This window comes from Paralichthys olivaceus, chromosome 5, assembly GCF_024713975.1.
Source record: "Paralichthys olivaceus isolate ysfri-2021 chromosome 5, ASM2471397v2, whole genome shotgun sequence".
Classification (NCBI taxonomy): domain Eukaryota; kingdom Metazoa; phylum Chordata; class Actinopteri; order Pleuronectiformes; family Paralichthyidae; genus Paralichthys; species Paralichthys olivaceus.
Genome location: NC_091097.1, coordinates 14466891 through 14485391, shown reverse-complemented (window position 1 = coordinate 14485391; position 18501 = coordinate 14466891). Strand labels below are relative to the sequence as shown.

General features: G+C 41.2%; 1 protein-coding gene across 8 annotated transcripts in view; it reads right to left on the bottom strand.

Moving 5' to 3' along the window:
• Positions 1–18501, bottom strand: part of arhgap17b (Rho GTPase activating protein 17b) — a 22377-nt gene extending 3876 nt beyond the window's left edge. For 4 of the 8 annotated variants that reach the window (XM_069524698.1, XM_069524696.1, XM_069524697.1 and 1 more), the window contains exons 1-17: positions 18135–18501; positions 13178–13217; positions 7431–7535; positions 6414–6490; positions 5841–5952; positions 5631–5707; positions 5323–5425; positions 4956–5024; positions 4764–4845; positions 4057–4184; positions 2977–3088; positions 2812–2893; positions 2574–2654; positions 2270–2383; positions 2067–2158; positions 1080–1218; positions 21–323 (exon numbers count right to left, since the gene is read on the bottom strand). In XM_069524698.1, the coding sequence (XP_069380799.1) occupies positions 21–323; positions 1080–1218; positions 2067–2158; positions 2270–2383; positions 2574–2654; positions 2812–2893; positions 2977–3088; positions 4057–4184; positions 4764–4845; positions 4956–5024; positions 5323–5425; positions 5631–5707; positions 5841–5952; positions 6414–6490; positions 7431–7535; positions 13178–13217; positions 18135–18187 (1769 nt within the window). In that variant the 5' untranslated portion in view covers positions 18188–18501. The remainder of the gene's footprint in view (positions 1–20; positions 324–1079; positions 1219–2066; positions 2159–2269; positions 2384–2573; positions 2655–2811; positions 2894–2976; positions 3089–4056; positions 4185–4763; positions 4846–4955; positions 5025–5322; positions 5426–5630; positions 5708–5840; positions 5953–6413; positions 6491–7430; positions 7536–13177; positions 13218–18134) is intronic. The other 4 variants (XM_069524702.1, XM_069524700.1, XM_069524701.1 and 1 more) reach the window with 1 other exon arrangement.

Here is an 18501-nt window from a genome sequence, read left to right as displayed (position 1 = left end):
TACCTCAGCTCGCTCCTTACCTGCTCTCCTCTGCGCTGAGCTGGGTTACAACCTGCGGCTGCACTGTAGCTACCTGGACCCCACCACCCAGACCACCACCACCACCACCACCACCACCAGCAGCACTAGCAGCTCCACTCAAGCCAGACTGCTCAGTCACTACAGCCGCCGAAGGAGTCTCGGTCTGGGGTTCAGGCTGTGTAGGACCCCCGGCTTCCAGAGGGGGCAGTGGGGGTTGGAAGGTGGGTGAGGTTAGCTGCGGCTGCTTTCTATTTACAGCGCTGGATCTACGTGGAGTGGGCTCCGGCTGTTTGTTAACAGTGCTAGGGAGGGGGGAGAGGGGAGAGAGTTCAGGAGGGCAGACCACACGCCATCAGACAGTAAAAGACCGAGGGACAGAGAACCAGCGAGAGAGAGAGAGAGATGCTGCCAGAGACAGAGACGCAACTTCCTCAGATCAATGAAACCCGAAAGAAGAACCCCCCAAAAAAGACACAAAAGCACGTGACAGTGACCTTTTTTAACGGAACTGCTTTGAACTGCGATGTCACTGCATGAACAGAGGGGACAGGTGCCGCACCGGACAAACAGAATGCAACAGAGGAAGCCCACACAAAACATAAAACCAGCAACCTACAGTGTGACTGGGGCTTTAATTGGAAATAAGAGAGACAACACAAGAGTACACAAGAGTAGCACAAGCGGATTATAACTCTAGACAAAAGTGGTGTCCAACAATACGGAAAATTATTTGTGAAAACTGCGTCTTCATCACGTTCTGTACAGACCTTGAGGAAAACAATCGATTAGCTTGAAATCAGCTGAACAATAACAAAAATAATGTTGTGTAAGAATCACAATAAACATCATTCCCTTCAGCTTCATTGGACTATGGCACAGCTTTGAAATCTGGACAGGGCAGATCTTCAGTGGGTGTCTCAGTGACAGTGATGGACTCGTTGGCCACTACATAGAGGGCCGACACGGCCGGGCCTCGCGACTCCTGCCTGCTCACTGTCTTGGGGCGTGACGGGAGGGTGAGGGGCAGGCTGAGGCTGAGGTTGGGGCGAGACAGGTACCTGTCTTTACGGGGAGTGTGACTGTCCCCGTCCTGCCCCACTTGGCTGCTGGGGCGTTTCCTATCCAGGCTGGGTTCGGGGTCTGGGGTGGCCGGGTGGGTGGGCAAAATGAACGCGCCCGACACATTGAAGTCCACGTCTGAAAGAGGAAGAAACAAAAGCAGATGATGAAGATTACAATGATGAAATGACCTTCTGATACTCGTGATACAATGTGGTTTGTTATCTTTAGCCATGCTAGCTATGAAATCTGGTCCAGATATTTATGTATTTGTCAGAATAAATTAGAGCCATCAAGAGGTCAACATTTTTATGATTGATTTAAGATGTTATGTTATACAGTAACTACAAATAAAAAAAAATATCTGACCCAACTACTATATCAAATCTGAGTTTATACTTTTAATAAGTTAATCAATTTTCCCAAAAAAGTAATTAATCATCCAGGTAATTTCTCATGCAATACTGCAAAACATTGCATGGTTTTGCTTCTCAAAAATGAAAATTTCCTGCTTTTCCTTGTCAAAATTGAATAATATTGATCGTTAGACTCAGAGTCAAGCAAAACATGATATTTAAAGGTTTCACTTTTAGCTCTGCACTAATGATGGAGAACATGTTCATCAGCCCTGTGCAAAATTAACTCAAACCGCAGAAGCTTATTATTAATATATTTGTCCAGCTCATATATAACTGAAGTGATGTTTTGAATGCAGGATCTTTATTCGTAATGGGGCTTTGCTTTTTGTTGTTACGATCATGTTTTTAATTGTACATGGTTTCCATAAGAATAAAAGCAATAGGGAAAAAAACATTTTAAAAGCTCACAATGGCTGAGGAACATTTTCTGCTGCATCTGCACTCAATAAAAAAAAACACACATTGACTGTGTTTGTGCTGAGTTCAACAGGAAAAATACCAATCAAAATACAACAGACACTGCAGATAGTTTGAAGTAGTTAGACAATGATACAACAGATGTTTTACCTTCAGGGAAGAACCAATCAGCATGCTGGATAATGGGCTCAATGATGGCGACGACATGAACAGATGTAGCTGCTGCCATCTCTGCCAGCGTCCTGAAGACACAGACAGACGAGGAAGGAAGAGCAAGGTCAGTTGGCTTCATCAACATCAGCTTCACTTTGTCCTCAGAAAAGTGATGTGAACCGTGCGTCACTTTGTTTTACCCCTCTGCCTTTGCCCAGAGCAGGTTGGGTCCCAGGACGATGGCAATGTTGCTGGGTGTCATTTTATTAACGTCACTGTCCTGAGCCAGTTTGGCAAGAAACTTCACCAGGTACCTGCAACAGAGACCGTGCCACTGCTTTAAAATCTCCGGGAAACAAAAGGATTTTGTGAAAAACAGAACAGAAACTAACTCAATACATTCAGCTCTGTAACAATACAGTGTATTGCATCATTTGAAGGCTCTTATACATCATATATAGAATAGATAAGAGAATAATCTGAAAGAATTGAATGTCGTCTCACCTGAGGTTGGCTTTGTGAGTCTTTGGCAAATGGTCACATGTCACCCACAAGGCCTGAAGCCTCTTGTCAGGGTCTGACACACTGAAACCACACACACGATTTAAAATTCCTTGTTACATAACTGGCTGCATATCTGAAGCAGCCTGTGAGCACACACTGCTTCAGGTATGTGTTTACTGCTTATTAGCACAGACTTTAACAGGATATTAAAAATGAGTTGTGCGTGTTGTCGTCTTACTTGGAGGCCTGTAACCACTCTTCATACAGGCCAAAAGTCATTAGAGGTTCAGGAAGTTCCCTGAGGTAGGACTTCAGAGCTCCTGTGTGTGAAGAGGAGAGCGATGAGATATTGATCTGAACCAGATGGTGCCACTTTTTGCTGGATTTACAGCGGAGGTTGTACCTGCGACAGCGTGAGGATCAGAGTAAAATTCCTCAAGCTGCGAAGTGGAACAGTCCAACGCTGCTTTGAGCTTCTTCAGCTTCGAAGCTCCAGCAGCTATTCTGAAGAGTCCCTGCAATGAAGAAGAGGACAAAATGACTGAATTATGCTTTTTCTTCTTGAGGTGATGTTACCATCCAGAAGGTAGAAGGTAATGCCAAATTGTGCCAAGCTAAGGTAGGTAACATCTTCCCAGTGTTACTGAGCAATAATTCCATAATACCCTTAAGGCAAAATGTAAATCAAGTGATCTCTCTATATACTCTAGGCTCTATATACTCTAGGCTCTGTTTCCAGCCTTAGGGAAATCTGGCTCATGACTGGAGACTTGGACCAGTCACAGGGCAGTTCAGAGAGAGAAAGCGCTCCTACTGCCTGTTGTACTAAGCAGCGGCACCTGCATGGTGAGAAGCTTGCCTGAATTAAAGGTGTTAAATCGGAACGGTCGCTGTTCGAGCATTGCAACAACTGCCAAAGCAACCTAAACAAGGGAAAACTGAATTATCGAAAGAACAGTTGGATAATAAATGCAGTAAAACACGCATGGGTCATATGTTGCATCAAAATGTTAGTTTTGAACTTCCTGGGGAACAATTTTTCTCCAAAACTCACCAACTGCAGCTTTAAATAACTGACAAAGTCAAAAGAGGAACAGTCTTTTTCTGCGAACAGAGATGCAGCTCTTTCAGGATGAGTATCAGACAGATATAAAGCAGAAGATTTGTTTCCGTATATAACCTTGTCTTAAATTATCCTCCTTGGGGAGTCTAGTGGTTCGGTTCCATTTAAAGAGTGTAAGAGTGAACATGGTAATGGTTTACAGATGCCTGTCTTCACACACACACACAAATGGAGCCCAAAGGCTTGCTGACCACAAGTTGGCCACAGATGTTTCCAGACCGTACGTTCCATCATCTCTCGAGAGCCGTCCACATTTCCTTCACGTTTTCTAGGTACAAGTTCATGTCCAATTTTTGGTCAATTAACCCTCAACTTTGTCCCAGTTTACCAAAGTTCCTCTCTCTGTGATTCCACCCGTACCTCCTCCTTCATGCCAGTTTCCAGCAGCATCATGACGCAGGCCTCAATCGGCAGAGCGATCTCACGGTTGCTCCTCTTCAGGTGCTCCTCCAGGGCCGTACCAAATGCTGGCTTCTCCATCCAGGAGTCTGGGTGAGAAATAAACCATCAGTGTCTTTACATTAACTGCTTGTTTGACAGTTTGATGCATTATGGTTTCCCTTGATAAATTCTTTATCAGGCACATGTATACTTAAGCCAAGTGGAAGCCTGGTTATGCTTTTATATGACAAATCCTTAAATCCTTAAAATAAATACTTTAATGGATTAGTCAAATAGACTGTTTGCATTTGAACTTGCTGAATATTACTTTTGTCTGTTGTTATAAAGACATTAACCTGCAGGTATCAGGGTTTCACCCTTATCAACACTTGGTTCTGACAATGTTGCTCGTAATTAACGACTCCTCCTCAATCACATGAACGCACTCATAGCTAAATAAGAAAACCCAGAGTTGACAGAGCCCATTATCCAGGACGACTGATGAAAGGCTCAGTAAAGCCAGATAACTCAATATACAGTAATCCTGGGTATGTTGAACTCTCTCCGTCGTACAGTCCTCAGGACAGTCAACACTGTTTGCATATATTCAATTTAATTAAGCTATAATAATTATAATGTATTAATATGTATTTAAATAAATGTTATGTTTTCATGATGTTGTTTACCTTGCTGTATTTGGATTGTTGGTATAGCTGCCTCCAGAGCTGCCAGAGACCTCCTGTGGTAGTCAGCCTGGGTCTCTAATAACTGGTTTAAACAAACAAGCATTAACACAAGTTACAAAGATAAAAATATAGTCAAGCAGGTGTTCAGATTTGATCACCTAGTGCAGGTTTTCATATTTGCATCGCACTCACCAGGACGTAGTAGCGTGCAAACTCTCCCTCTTTGGAAGCAAAGTTGTACATGTCTGCAGAGAGCTGGTCCTGTGGATGACAGGATTGTAACCTTAAACTTTCTGCTTTGGAATATTGTCAGTAACCCAGATAAACTCCAGATGACAAAGCAATGAGCTGTAATTACATGATCCTAATAATGTGCACAATTGTTATTGGTCCTCTCCTGCTACAAGGCCTCCTTTGTTCTGCCTGTTGTATCATCCTAACCTGATGAAGAGGCCCAGGCTGGAAAGTACAGTTAAAACATGTCTGCATTAAATACATATTCTGCATATTCTGACAACCTGAACAACAAATCTGTTCTTTAGTAAGTCCGAAAATCTACCTTGCATATTTCTACTTTATTTAGAGCCTCGTCCATCTCGTCTTTGAGAGAATCGGCCTTAGCTGCCATGGCCTGGTTGTTGGACTTTGCTGCCTGGTACCACCTGTAGGCCAAGACATTATTTTGACACTTTTAACATGGGCTTATTTAATTTAATGGATTTCCTTCTCACCATGCAAACTTTTCAACATATTCACTTTTTATAAACATGTAAAAAGAAATACAGTCATTTACTTTAACATTTAACACTAAATAACTCGAAATACAGGTTGTGTCCATCAATAAATCCTGAATGTAAACAGTTGAACCTTGTTTTGGCCGAGTCATAGTCCAGAACCAGCTTGGCTAGTTGTTTCCTCTGTTTCAGTATATTGGGAATCTCCACCTGTGACAGAAACAGTGAGTCTTCACTATTGTAACTGAAAACAAAAAGCTGTGTTAAATTTGCCGTACAGTCTTACTTAATATCTCATCATAACGTTTTATTATGGTGTGGTTGAAATTGTCAGTGTTGTTACCTCTGCCAGCTGGTTAAGCGGATCCAGGATGTCTCTCTCGAGCTGCACTTCATGCTGCATCAGTTCAGTGGCTAACCTGCTCTCTGCCTCCCCGCACACGTCCATCATCTTGCTGTTCACAAACACACACAGGGACAGACACAAAAATGACTGTTACCACCATTTGTCTTGCAGGGAGAAACACGTTAAAGGGTAAACGTGTTGAACTTAGGAAGAGCAAAAAGAGCAAAAGTAAAAGCCTTAGAAAAAATTTAAAGCAAATGAACTGTTGGAGGTAAAATAAGGTGAGATTCAAAACATGAATTGCCCGAGGGATACAATTAAGTTAAGCTTTAGATTGTTCTGGGTGATTTAGGGACAACTATTGGTGAACTTGCTGAATACCCCACACAACACTCTCCCCTCTCAAGAGTGTAAAAAAACCCACAACAGACCGCCTGTAGAACCAGTGTTTGGTTTGTCTGATCTGGGTCACTGTAGTACCCAGAGTACTTGAATTTTAAATGAAATGCGATGTTAAAAAGCTGCCCAAGCAGGTTTGGCAAAATCCTGTGGTGGAATTTCTTATCTCACCCAATCAGACTCTCATCTCCCAGCTGACCGCCTCCCTCCTGCATGGCCTGCGACAGCGTCGTCAGAGGAAGCTTTTTCTGCAAATAGACCAGAAAATAAACATTTTGTTGACTTAAAAAGGTGCAAGAGAAAAAACTTATGAGCAGTTTTTAATCACATCTACTTGTTTTGCAATGTTGGATATGGAGCAGTGAAAATGGACCTGAAATGAATAAAAAAGGTTTGATGAATTATCAAGTAAAGTTATTCATTTGAAGCTGATTTGATTAAAACAATATCATCAAAAATGTAGTGATATGTTGTCATGTGACATTTTATTTTTAATGCATTGCTCTGTTTATCAGCTGGGCTGTGTCTCTGTATTCATAATTCACAGCACTCAACATTTTGTTACTCAAGAAACGATAATGTATCTCTCAATTTTTTCTTTTTTTTTTGCTACTTTCACCCTTTAGAGTATTGTTCTTAATGATAAATGGCAATTTTGTGTTGTAAAGGATAAATGATGAATGTAAAGACGTAGATTCTGTTTTCATAAAATCATCTTAAATGAATCAAATCACTTGATAATCCATCACAAAATTCTTCATTTCACATCCATTTTAACCACTCGTGTTTCAGTTCACACGCATTTTAATCACCTTCATGTTTTGTCACATCGACCTCCAGAGTATGTGCTGTTGGGGAAATGGCTTATTTTGCTTGTTTTCCAGTGAAGCTGGCAGGAGGCCAGTGCTGAATATTTTTCTCCTGAGTCCTGCACATATTTGTGTTACATAAGCGATGCTATGTGCTCATAGCACAAGATAGCAGGTCCACACTAATCTGATGATGGTGTTAGTGATTCATCCTTAAATAATGTCTCTATGAGTGGCATGCTGCATTAGCATCTCTCTGTGTGGCTCCTAAAGAAAATGGAAACGTTTTATAGCTCTTGACTTAGTACCATGTTGCCGACATGCTGAGATGAGTTTATGTGACAGTTATAAGAGAGAAGAGAAATTGAACACTTCTTACGTGTCTCTTTTCTGTGTCTGTGCCGAGTTGACCCTGCAGACAGGATACCAGCCTCTTGTGCGTGTTGTGCGACACCAAACGCACCAACTCCATCCTCCTCTCGATCTTCACATTAAGAAAAAAGCAAAGGCATTATAATCATTAAAATCAGAACAGGACAAACTTTGAGAAGAGTGCAGTCGTCAGATTTACAGCAGGGTGAAGGCAACGTGGGTGATGGTGCGGATTTTCCTGCAGAACAGACTCCAGATGAGGGCTACAGATCAAAACACAGATACAGCACCAGAGCATGTGCATCTCTAAACTTTCCATTCTGTGTGTTGTTGAAAGATGATGGAAGACGTCGCTGCCATTTGTTCAGCTTCGTCTTGTAGCATCCAGTGCTACACATGTCAGATAAATAACGCAGACTGATGGAGTTTACAGAGAAAGCTTTTGTGTTTTAACACATGAAACCTGAGCTCAGACACTATTGAGTTTCAAAGATTCCTTGGTGACCTGATCTTCATAAGCAGGTATTTTAAGGACCTTGTACGGCTGCTGTTTTAAACCCTTTACTCCAATAATCCTCATACATTACAGAATATTTCCAGAGCCCATTTTCACAAAGTCTCACGGAGATTCGTTCAAGTTCATTTCAGCAGTTTTAACGGTGATTCTACTTTTTCTCTCCAGATAAACTCTCTTTTTGCAAATTTGAAATCAATCTACGTCACTGCAGGAAGTCACGTGAATAAACACAGCAACAGTACGCACATGGGATTGTTGTGGTGCCATGTATTGAGCGAACATCTAGCTGTGACTGACTGAATGAACAGAAACAGTGGATTTTACTGTAAATAATGTGGCTCGGTCACATCTGGTTTCTACCAAACACTTAATAAGGTCAGTATCAAGGCCAGTGCTGATCTCACTCATTGGAGCATTCCTGATTTCTTTTATTCCTGAAACACTTCATCCTTCAGTTTCCATTTATTAATCACTTAGTTCATTTCATAGTTTGTTTCATTACAATTTAATGGGGTGAGCAAAATGTAGAAAGTTTTCTTTTTGCTGTATTTAATTTGAACAATACCAAAAACATACTGTCAAAGAACACACAGTTTATTTCAATTATTATTATTTTATATAAATTGACTAAATAAAGAAATCAGTCAATGATGTGTGAGTTTACCACAGTGGCCTGATATAATGACAGATATTAAACTATCAAAGCATGAACCGTGCGGAAAAGTCTCTGAAGGTCTGATGGTATACATCATCGTATTACTCATCCCTGCAAACCACCATCATTTGAGAGATTATCACATTAAAACTTTCCACTGGGGATTCAGCTCTGATGTCACAGTGTCCTTGAATGCCCCACCAGTAAGAGTTTTCACATCAGATGCCTGCTCTCTGTTTTACCGCTCGTATAAAGTTAACTAACAGGAAATAAGTCTCAAATTTCAAGACTGAAATACATATAATAAAATCAATATACCTAGAATTACCACCCTGTGTTTGTCTGCCTCAGCCAACCAGTGCAGCTTGTATCTACATATTTCTATTTCCAGACTCATACGAGGTCATCTTTGAGTCCAACTGGTCCAAATTTAAAGAAATCCCCTCAAGCCAGACATGACATATGTTCAAGAGACTAAAACATGTCCTTGAACATCGACCTCCAAAATCGAATCACTTTATCTTTGAGTCCAATTGAGTGTTTGTACCAAATTTGAAGAACTTCTCTCACAGGTTCTTAAGATATCGTGTTCACAAGAATGGGACAGACAGACAGAGGGACAACCTCCGGCTACTGGCTGTCGCTGGCTCTGGCAGAAAAACACAGTGGTGTCGTTCTTAAAACAGAACCATCATAAAGACATTGTTTAATATCGTTTACTTGGAAAATTGTCTGCAGAATTTCCAAAACCAGAGAGAATTTAAACGAGGCAACATAAATGGAGTTTGCTATTTTTGAACTGAAGTTAAAACTCTTGTTCCCGCAGTACGGGTGACAGTCTGTCACCTAAGTATCTACTTCCTCTTCCTGTTTCACTATAAACAACAGTGTCCAGTTGTGTCACTACATCTGACGGCCCTTCATTTAGTGTCTGATCCTCATCTTGCTCTTACTCTTTTATTCTCACTAATTTGCAGCTCTCTTTACGTCACATCAGACTCCCGCTCCCTCACTTGCACAGACGTACTTTTCCTCCTCCCTCTCTCCTGAGGCCACGCCAGACCACAGCTGGAGTTGGCTTCTTTGCCTGGATCCAATGGATTCGCTCACCATTCAGCTGATCCCCTGGTCTGATTAATGCAGCACAGTCTAGCTCTATCTGATGGCTGCTCAATTGGATCCAGACTTCCAACGCTCAGTGCCAGGAAGGAAAGAAAGGGAAGTGAGTAGCTGCAGTATGGGCGGGTGTGCGACTGGATACACTGGGTGATCGCATTGTCTGTGTCGAAGGAAGGTTTTCTTTCATTGTACACATAGAAAGTCCCCCGGAAAACTCACTGAATTTAAGAAATATCAACTCTGCTTCACGCAATATACATTTGAAAACTCTCAAAGTTTCACCATCCTTCTCGCCCTAACACAGAAACAACCTGACAAATTGAAGTCATGGAGGTTAAGAGAAACAAAAAAGCAGGAAAGCTCCCTGATTGTAGAGACACACACACACACACACAAAAACACTTCAAAGATTGACGGGACAGAGACAAACCCTTCCTCCCACGTCTCCGTTATGTAGCGGTCCAAAGGTTTACAGTCGAATCACTGCCATTTTTTTTTTTTTTCAGTCAGCAATGAAAGCAGTGAAGAGAGTGAGCTGACGACCTCTGACCTGCTACAGCAGAAAATGTGGAACATTTAGTGAGTCACAGAGGAACCGGGCGGGTGGATACAGTTTTGTTTTCTGGCTTTGAACTGCTTTTGTTGACTGGATGGCATGGGAACTGATAGGCTGGTGGACTGCAGTGGTGTCGCCAGGGATTTAGGGCCCAATGAAAAGATTTACCACAGGCGAGGCTACATGTATACTATAAACTGGATGAAACCTGTACAGAGTCTTGAATCCAAGTCTGCACCATCTCTCTGAGAATAGTCCATTTCTCACAGTCTAAAGCAGGATTGGAAATGAAAGTGTGTCAGAGGGCAATGTCATCCACGTCCGAACCTCAGTCCTTATTTTCCCAGCGTCCGATGTTCTCCAGCACTTTATTAGATGAGATAAGTTGTCTGTTCTCAATATAATACACCTACACTTAGAAGAACATATCAGCCTATTAGGGCTGGTCAAGCTTATCGATCCAATAAAAGAAACAAGATTATATTTATGAATATTTACCTCCAGCCAGGAGGTTTTCATGTTTGTTTGTTTGTTTATTTGTTTGTCTGTTAGCAAGATTACGCAGAAACTACAGAAATGTGTATCTTGAAACATGTTGGACGCCCAGGATACAGGCCAAGAAAGAACCCATTAACTAACTAACTAACTAACTGCGATTTGGTGCGGCTGGATTGAATTTAAGAGGACTGTTGGCCCTTTGGCGGAGGGACGTGCTCTTCTGAGTGCCACTTTAATTTAATCTCACTTAAAATTGGCAGAACACAATAAATTTTGAAAACAGAATATCAAACTGAAAACATAGGAGCCTGGGAAAACAGGACCCTGGGAATACAGACACTAAGCCCTGCCCATGATAAATTTAAACTGTACAAAGACGCAAGTGTAAAAATGCTGCGGTTGTGACAAAACATCCCAGAATAGACTATAATCTTTATTAAATAGACAAAGCCAGTGTCTCAGGCCTGTGTAACCAACAAATACCTGTTTCACATACAGTATCAGATGCGGGTATGGGAGATTAACCACAACAGTAACTCTCTATTATGTCTCTTATGTGGAAATACCATAGACTGTATATAAAGAGGAAATACATAGATATGGGGCCAGTTTCAGCCTGAATCTCTCCAACATGAGGCCAGGCAGCAATACAATCCCGTCTGACAGCAGGCAGGACGTGTCCAAACAAGATAAATGCCTCAGCCAGTGCAAAGGATTGTGGAAAAATGGAAAAAGAAAAGACGACTATGACACCACAGAAGTGTCAGATTTCACTCTGGACTGTTCGGAGAAAGGGGATGTGGGGAGGGGGAAAGTAAAAACTTTTCTTTCTCTGCTCATGTTTGGACTGTCTATGAATAAGTAAACTAGCATTTTTATAGAAAGTGACTGCAGCATGTTTCCTGATTTACTATATATTGTCTTTTTTGTGTGACTTCCTAAAACTGCAGACTCTGATTGGCAACATGGAGCCAAAGTTGTTATGCCAGAAGACATCCAAGCCACTTGCACCATGCTGACGGCGTGACAATCACATTCCTGACTGAGGAATGTCTAACGCAGCACAAAGCTCCTGTCGTTCAGGACAAGGACCAAAGATGAGAGCATTCTCAGGAAGGGTTGGGTCAGTTATCGCCCTGCGCTGTGATGACACTGATATACATGGCTTAAGTCAACAATGTCCACTATGAAAGCGAAACTATTGCTATAGACTGTTCATACACATCCTAGCATGTTTTTGTATCTTCATGTTTTTGTCCATACTTGACAAGAAATACTTTTGCGTGTCACTGCGTGTTGAACCACATGGGATCCAGAGTTCGTTACTGCTCATCATAAAACTTTGACTCTCAGGACTGATTGAGGGCCTTTGATAGTTTTCTTTTCCTTCACTCTTTCACCTTTACTTTCTCTCTTGCCTCTTTCTCCTTCAAACATGCTCGGTCTCTCTCAGCTTCTCTGGTGGTTAATCAAACTCTTTTCCAACTGTGATCTCAGTTTCACTAGCCAGCAAACTCCCATCCCCCAACACACACACACACACACACACACACACACACACACACACACACACACACTATGTACATTCTCTCAAGACAACAGAACCTTGCCAGGTTTTTGCCTTGAGTGGAAAACCATGAGGCACTTCTCCTCCAGTGCCAAACCTCTGAGCTGGCGAGTCATTACTGAATGAAAGACTCCCCACTGTTGTAGCTTTAATTCTAACAGTTGTACTCCAAGTCTGCAGAGCGACCTGGCGTCAACAGGCCGCACAGGCATGATGGCTTAAACCTCTGTGGAGAACTTGTAAGTCCTATGATAACGTCTGCATTTCACTCTTTCTGTAAGCGAAAATAGCCAATTTGAACTAGTGTCTAGTTTTAAAATAAAGTTGGTTAGACAGTGATGAGACATAACGCCCTACATGGGTTGCAGATAATAAACCACAGAGTCGCATTAGCCTTTAAACATAGAGACACATCTGTGGCTGACAGGGGAACACTATGGTCACAGTTCACTATGATAAGAGTTTTTAAAAAACTATGGCGTGGCATTGAAAATTCTTACTCATAACATTTTTAGAGACACCCTGTGCATGTGGAACTTTTTCAAGGTAGAGCTTTTTTAAATTATTAAATAATAATAAAAATAAATTTAATTGCATTACTTTACATAATTATGTAACTAATCTGCTTTACAAAAGAAAAGTCAAATACATGTAAAAAAGGAAAGAATTCCACTGATTATTTTCTGAATGATGTATTTGCTCATCATTTTATAGATTGATCATGTTTATACACTATATTCTGATACTGTGACACCGGATACTGTATCTCCTATGCACCTAATAATTATAATAATAACAAGAAAAATATACTTGACAATAATGAAGGAGCATGTTATATTCACCTGTAGGAGGTCATCACTCAGCACCTCAGTTTTCTCAGCCCTGTTGAGAGAAATACAAAGATGAAGACAAAACTAGAAGACTGACATAGAACTCTAATTACTGCACTGGTTGCCGGAGTTTCTGTGTACATATTTCTACATACTTTTTTTTGTTACCTTTACTTTTTACAACTGAAACACCACAGTAACATGAGGTAATTGTGACCTTGACCTTTGACCTACAGTTCATCTTTGAGTTCAAGGGAAAGTTTGCACCAAATTCGAAGACATTCCGTCAAGCTGATCTTAAGATATCACGATCAAGAGAAACATACTTTGTGAGGCCACCGTGACCTTGGACCCTTGACAGACGGAGACAACCCGAAAAACATAAAAACACACCTTCTACATACAGAGATAAGACACGATACGATAAACACCTCCACAATATCATGCAATCCAAGGATATGAGTTGAAGGACACGCCTGTTGAATACCAAGAATTTAATTCAGTCCACATGTTGACTTCAGTCAGAAAATATGAAAGAAAGTTAACGTTACTGGAACCAGCTCTTCATGAGTAGAGGTATAAAGTTTGATGATAAACTTGTATAAACCTTCATGCATCCACTTTAATTAACTAAAGAATATAAAGACTGATTTATCATTTGACCAGTGATATCAGCTGACATGATTCTTTAACTGGCGTATTTTGTTTGCCAGTGCCATGCTTTAATTATACAGTTTACTTTTTACATTAAAATGTTTATTGTAAATGTTTATTTTCTTAACTCACGTTCTACATTTTACTTAATCATCTATAGTTATAAGTAACTTTCATTTAGTGAGTTATAATGACGTTTAGAGTTAAACAGTAAAATGTCAAGTTACATTTCTTTTTATCCAAAGGGTTTGATAATGACATCTTAAGAATGATTGCCATTTTAAAAATATACATATTAGCCAATATATTGAAAATGTTTTACTCCCTTATATCAGCAGCGGCCCTGACACGTCCACATTCATTGAGCTCTAATTTGGACATAACTCACTTTTCTGTACCGGTGAAACAAAAGGCAGCAAAGTGGCATATTACATGCACTTTGTTACCTCCACAATGGAGGTTATAGTTTCACCCGTCTGTCACAAAAACAAATGAATTATCAGGAAACTTGGTGGAAGGATGTGGTATGAATCACGGAGGAACCCATTCCATTTTCCCTTTCTTTAACATTTTCACTCTTTTCCCAGGGAATAATTCATAGATCTTGTTTAAAAAATCTGGCATATTTATGGAACTGATCTCTTGATTGAGCTTGATTGAGTTTAAGGGTACCGTTGGGTCTTGGCGGTGTGGCATTTAAGTTTTGTTATTCTATTTCAACTAAACAAGGCATAACTTGTTGTAGAGAAACAGCTGATGTGCAGAACAGTGCATCCAGCCCAACCTGTCTGCAGTTTGCACTGTGTGTGCCTGCAGCAAAAATACACAGAGCACCATGTTCCTAAATACACAACAAAATGTGGTCATATGAAATTCTTTCACCTCAGATGTGTTTTTAAGAATTACCGGAAAACACTCACACACCAAAGCCGAATCTTTGTCCGAACACACACTTCCTGTTGTGTCATGTGCACCTGGTTTGTTATGGCAACAGGGGCAAGGTGTGTGTGTGTTTGTGTGGAGGAGGACGGGCGTTGTGTCTTGTTGTCTGAAAAGCCCCACACACACACACACCGCACATTGTAGCAGTCTGCGGAAAATAGGACACCGCACAAAATGCCAAAATCTGCTCCATCACATCTGGAATAAGATAAAGATTCACTTCTTCACGTGTGACCTCTTAATCCCATGACAGCTCATTCCAAATTTCAACGTCAGAAACGAATCACTGCTTTTTCGTTTCTTGGCTTGAATCTCGCTGAGCTAGCGAGCTCATCAATGTCGAGCATAATCCACCAACCACACACCACTGTGCACACGGTTTGCATCTCCACACACAGATCCCTAAAGACCTCTTCCCTCGCTCGACCGTGCAGAGCACACTATAGATTTAAATCTCGCAGGGATCAATTAACCCTCTCCCACACAAGAGTTATTACCCAATACTGCTGGAAGACTCAGAAATAAGATCCTTGCATGTTACACCCACCAGTTACACTAACCGCTTACCTCACCGCCTGAAATATCCTCACTGATCACTGAAAATGCCTTCGGCCGCACTCTGCTGTCCTGTGCTCGAAGCACGAGTACAGATTTTAATTGCACAAACGAAGTAACCTTCCAGAAGCAAATGCATCCCTGCAACACTCCCAACCCCAAACTGGGTTTTAAAGCAGAGTGGCCACCCTCTCCTCAGGGACAGACACATGTAAGCACCTAAATGAGGCATAGACTGTGAGAAACAAGATTCTCTGGTCTGATAAAAGATTGAATTGTTTGGCCTCAAGTCTAAGCATCCTACTCTCCCCATATTGCTCGGTTCGGCTGGGCAGCAGCTCTATAAAGAGTCCTGGTCGTTCCAAAGTTATTTCTTTCAGAATTACAGAGGCCGCTGTGCTCTCAGGAACATTCAGTGCAGCAGACATAAACAAACAGTAGGACAAACCTTAATGTGAGTCATAATCAGACTGTGTTCTCAAAAATGTAAATAGGAATTTGAATGTCTTATTCAAAGTAAGGGCAATTGTTGGACTGTTGCACTAATTGAAAAAGTCAGATTTAGTTTATTCAATAGTTCAACAGAGGTGAAGGTGCAGTTTGTGATAGCATTAGATACGATCTGCAGCCAGAACACCGACACACACTCATGCACATGATCACGTTACACATTACAGGCTACACAGCCTCTCCATCTTAAGATTCCTATCAATATTCAATTTGCATTGATTTTACAGGAGCACAGCTTGGCTCTGGCCAGCAGCTACTGTTCTAAGAATAGACTTTCACAATGATGGAGTCTGGACCCTGAACGAAAATAACACAGAAAGCAGAACAGTAACTGTGCAACATACAATATTCTCTGTTTAGTTAAAAGACTTGAAATGAATTGCCAATAAAGCTAAAGCCCTGCATATATTCATATGATATAATAATATTTATAATATGAGGATTTCATTGCCTGTGTTTTCTTCCCAGATCAAAGTTTTTTTCAACTTTGTCAAAAGGAAGTTAATCTGTAGAAAGTGCTCTGGGGATTTATAAACACTGTTAAGATAGGAAATCTTACCCCACACGGCAACTTCATGTAAATCAAACTGCTTCCTCTTTTTAAAAAAGAAAACAACCCTCTCTGGCCGTGTGAAGTCCCCACCCCTCCGACCGTACCCCCGTCAACAAGCGTAGAAATGCTTATTCCACAAAACCCTCTGAGTCTGGCTCTTCTGGTGCCAAACAGAAAAGCACAACATCACAAACTGTGGTGGGGGAGAAAAAGTCAGTGGTTTGTGGTCTGGATAAAAAGTCATTGTAGTTTCTGAAGTAGGGAGCAGCTTATATTTAATCTTATCTAAATTGAACTTGTCTTATTTGTGCTGCTGGACAGTTTATAACTTTCATAGAAACACACTTTTTTTTTAGAGAAAATGGTACTGGAACATCTGTACTTTAATCCATCTTTTACTGAACATTACTCTCCTCCTCCATTTATTTTCTAACTCCCACTTTCTGTTCTTTCAGTCATGCAGAGCTACAAAAGGCATCAGAGGATTTCTGGCATGTTAAACTAATCCACAGTGGGTGTGAGCCTGCGAACACTTCTACTTCTCAGTCCTCCAGCTGTCAGCCTGCTCACAGGAGTTTTACTGCTCTTTCACGACATATGGGAGGAATGTATACGAGGAATCCTGGGCCTGTGCCTGCAGGGTGTTGGTTGGAGAGTCATTTTAAAGAGACATTATCTTCTGCAGACACGATTAATGCTGTAATAACTGGAGACATCATCTCAGTGGTAGCTGCTGATGGAGAGTGGGAGAGGAGAGGGAGCTGGTACAGATATAGATAGTGTGTTTGTGTGTGTGTACAATAATTGTCGGAATAAAACTTTCATCAAGAGCAATACAACAACGGTTCCATATATGTTGTTGTAATACTTGTGCATTGTACAAGCATGGTGAGGAGGATTAACACATAATTTGCTTTAATTTGAATGTTATATCTCATATTTGTTAAAAGCTTTGCTGTTTATTGAGTGTTTGTCATTAAAGTAAAGCACTTAGGAGCAAATATCAGTCTTTAAACTGAAAAGAAATGATGGTTAAACTATTTATTGAGGTAATTATCGATATTGACTGATATTAAATTTTTATTATGTTGATAACAATGTTTTTTCTGCCCTAACTTATCATATAGAAACCCAGATTCTAGGCGTGTATCAAAGATTCAGTGTGTAGAATTTAGTGACATAGCGGTGAAGTTGCGTGTTGCTGCTGAACCCCCTCACCTCACCCTCCACCTCCAAACATGAGAACCAGTGGCAGCCTTCAGTTGTCAAGAAAACTCAAAAGGTGTTTAGTTTGTCCAGTTTGGGCTCCTGTAAAAAACATGGCCGCCTCCGTAGAGAGGACCCACTCCCTAATATAAAGTATTTAAATATAAAGGGCCCATTCTAGGCTAAAGAAACAACAATTCCTACAGTTTAGATGAAGCACACCAGAGAAAACATGACTGGGATTCTTTTATAAACAATTTCTACCCATAGATCCCTTTCACCCAAATCTTACACACTGAAGCTTTAACACTCGAAGCAAAACATCAAGTTTATTTCCAGCTTGACAAAAACCAAACTGCAAAATGAACTTGATGTTTTGCAAAACGTGGCCCAGCCCTTCCCACACCGCCCACACCAGGAGGGCGGGTGGTAATGAAGGAGGGCAACACACACACACACAGTTTTCACAAATCAACATCACTGCTGCTTCAATATAAATAATATAAATATAAGCAACACGTGACTTTAACCTGTAGAACTCACACTCACCTCCCCACAGTCTGGTTGGCGAGTTGCCTCATGCGATTGAACTGTTTCTTCATGGCGACACTTTCCTCTCGTTTCCTACAAAGTGCGTAAAAGTGAGCTGCGCCTGTCGATCATCCACAAAGTTACGCTACGTCTCTGCCATGGTGGCGGAAGAACAGGCTCCGACCACTTGACTTTAATAAACTCTTCTGCTGAGTGAGTTCCCCTCTGGTTTGTCCAGGACCACAGAGGAAAGTCAGTTAGAGGCTCCAGGTTCCATAGCCCCAGATTTCAGCTCTGTTCTCCGGCGCCTGGCCTGCGCGCAGCCGCTGTGCTGGAAAGAAGGAAGTGCCTTCACTTCCCCACTGTACCGAGCAGCGTGACATGT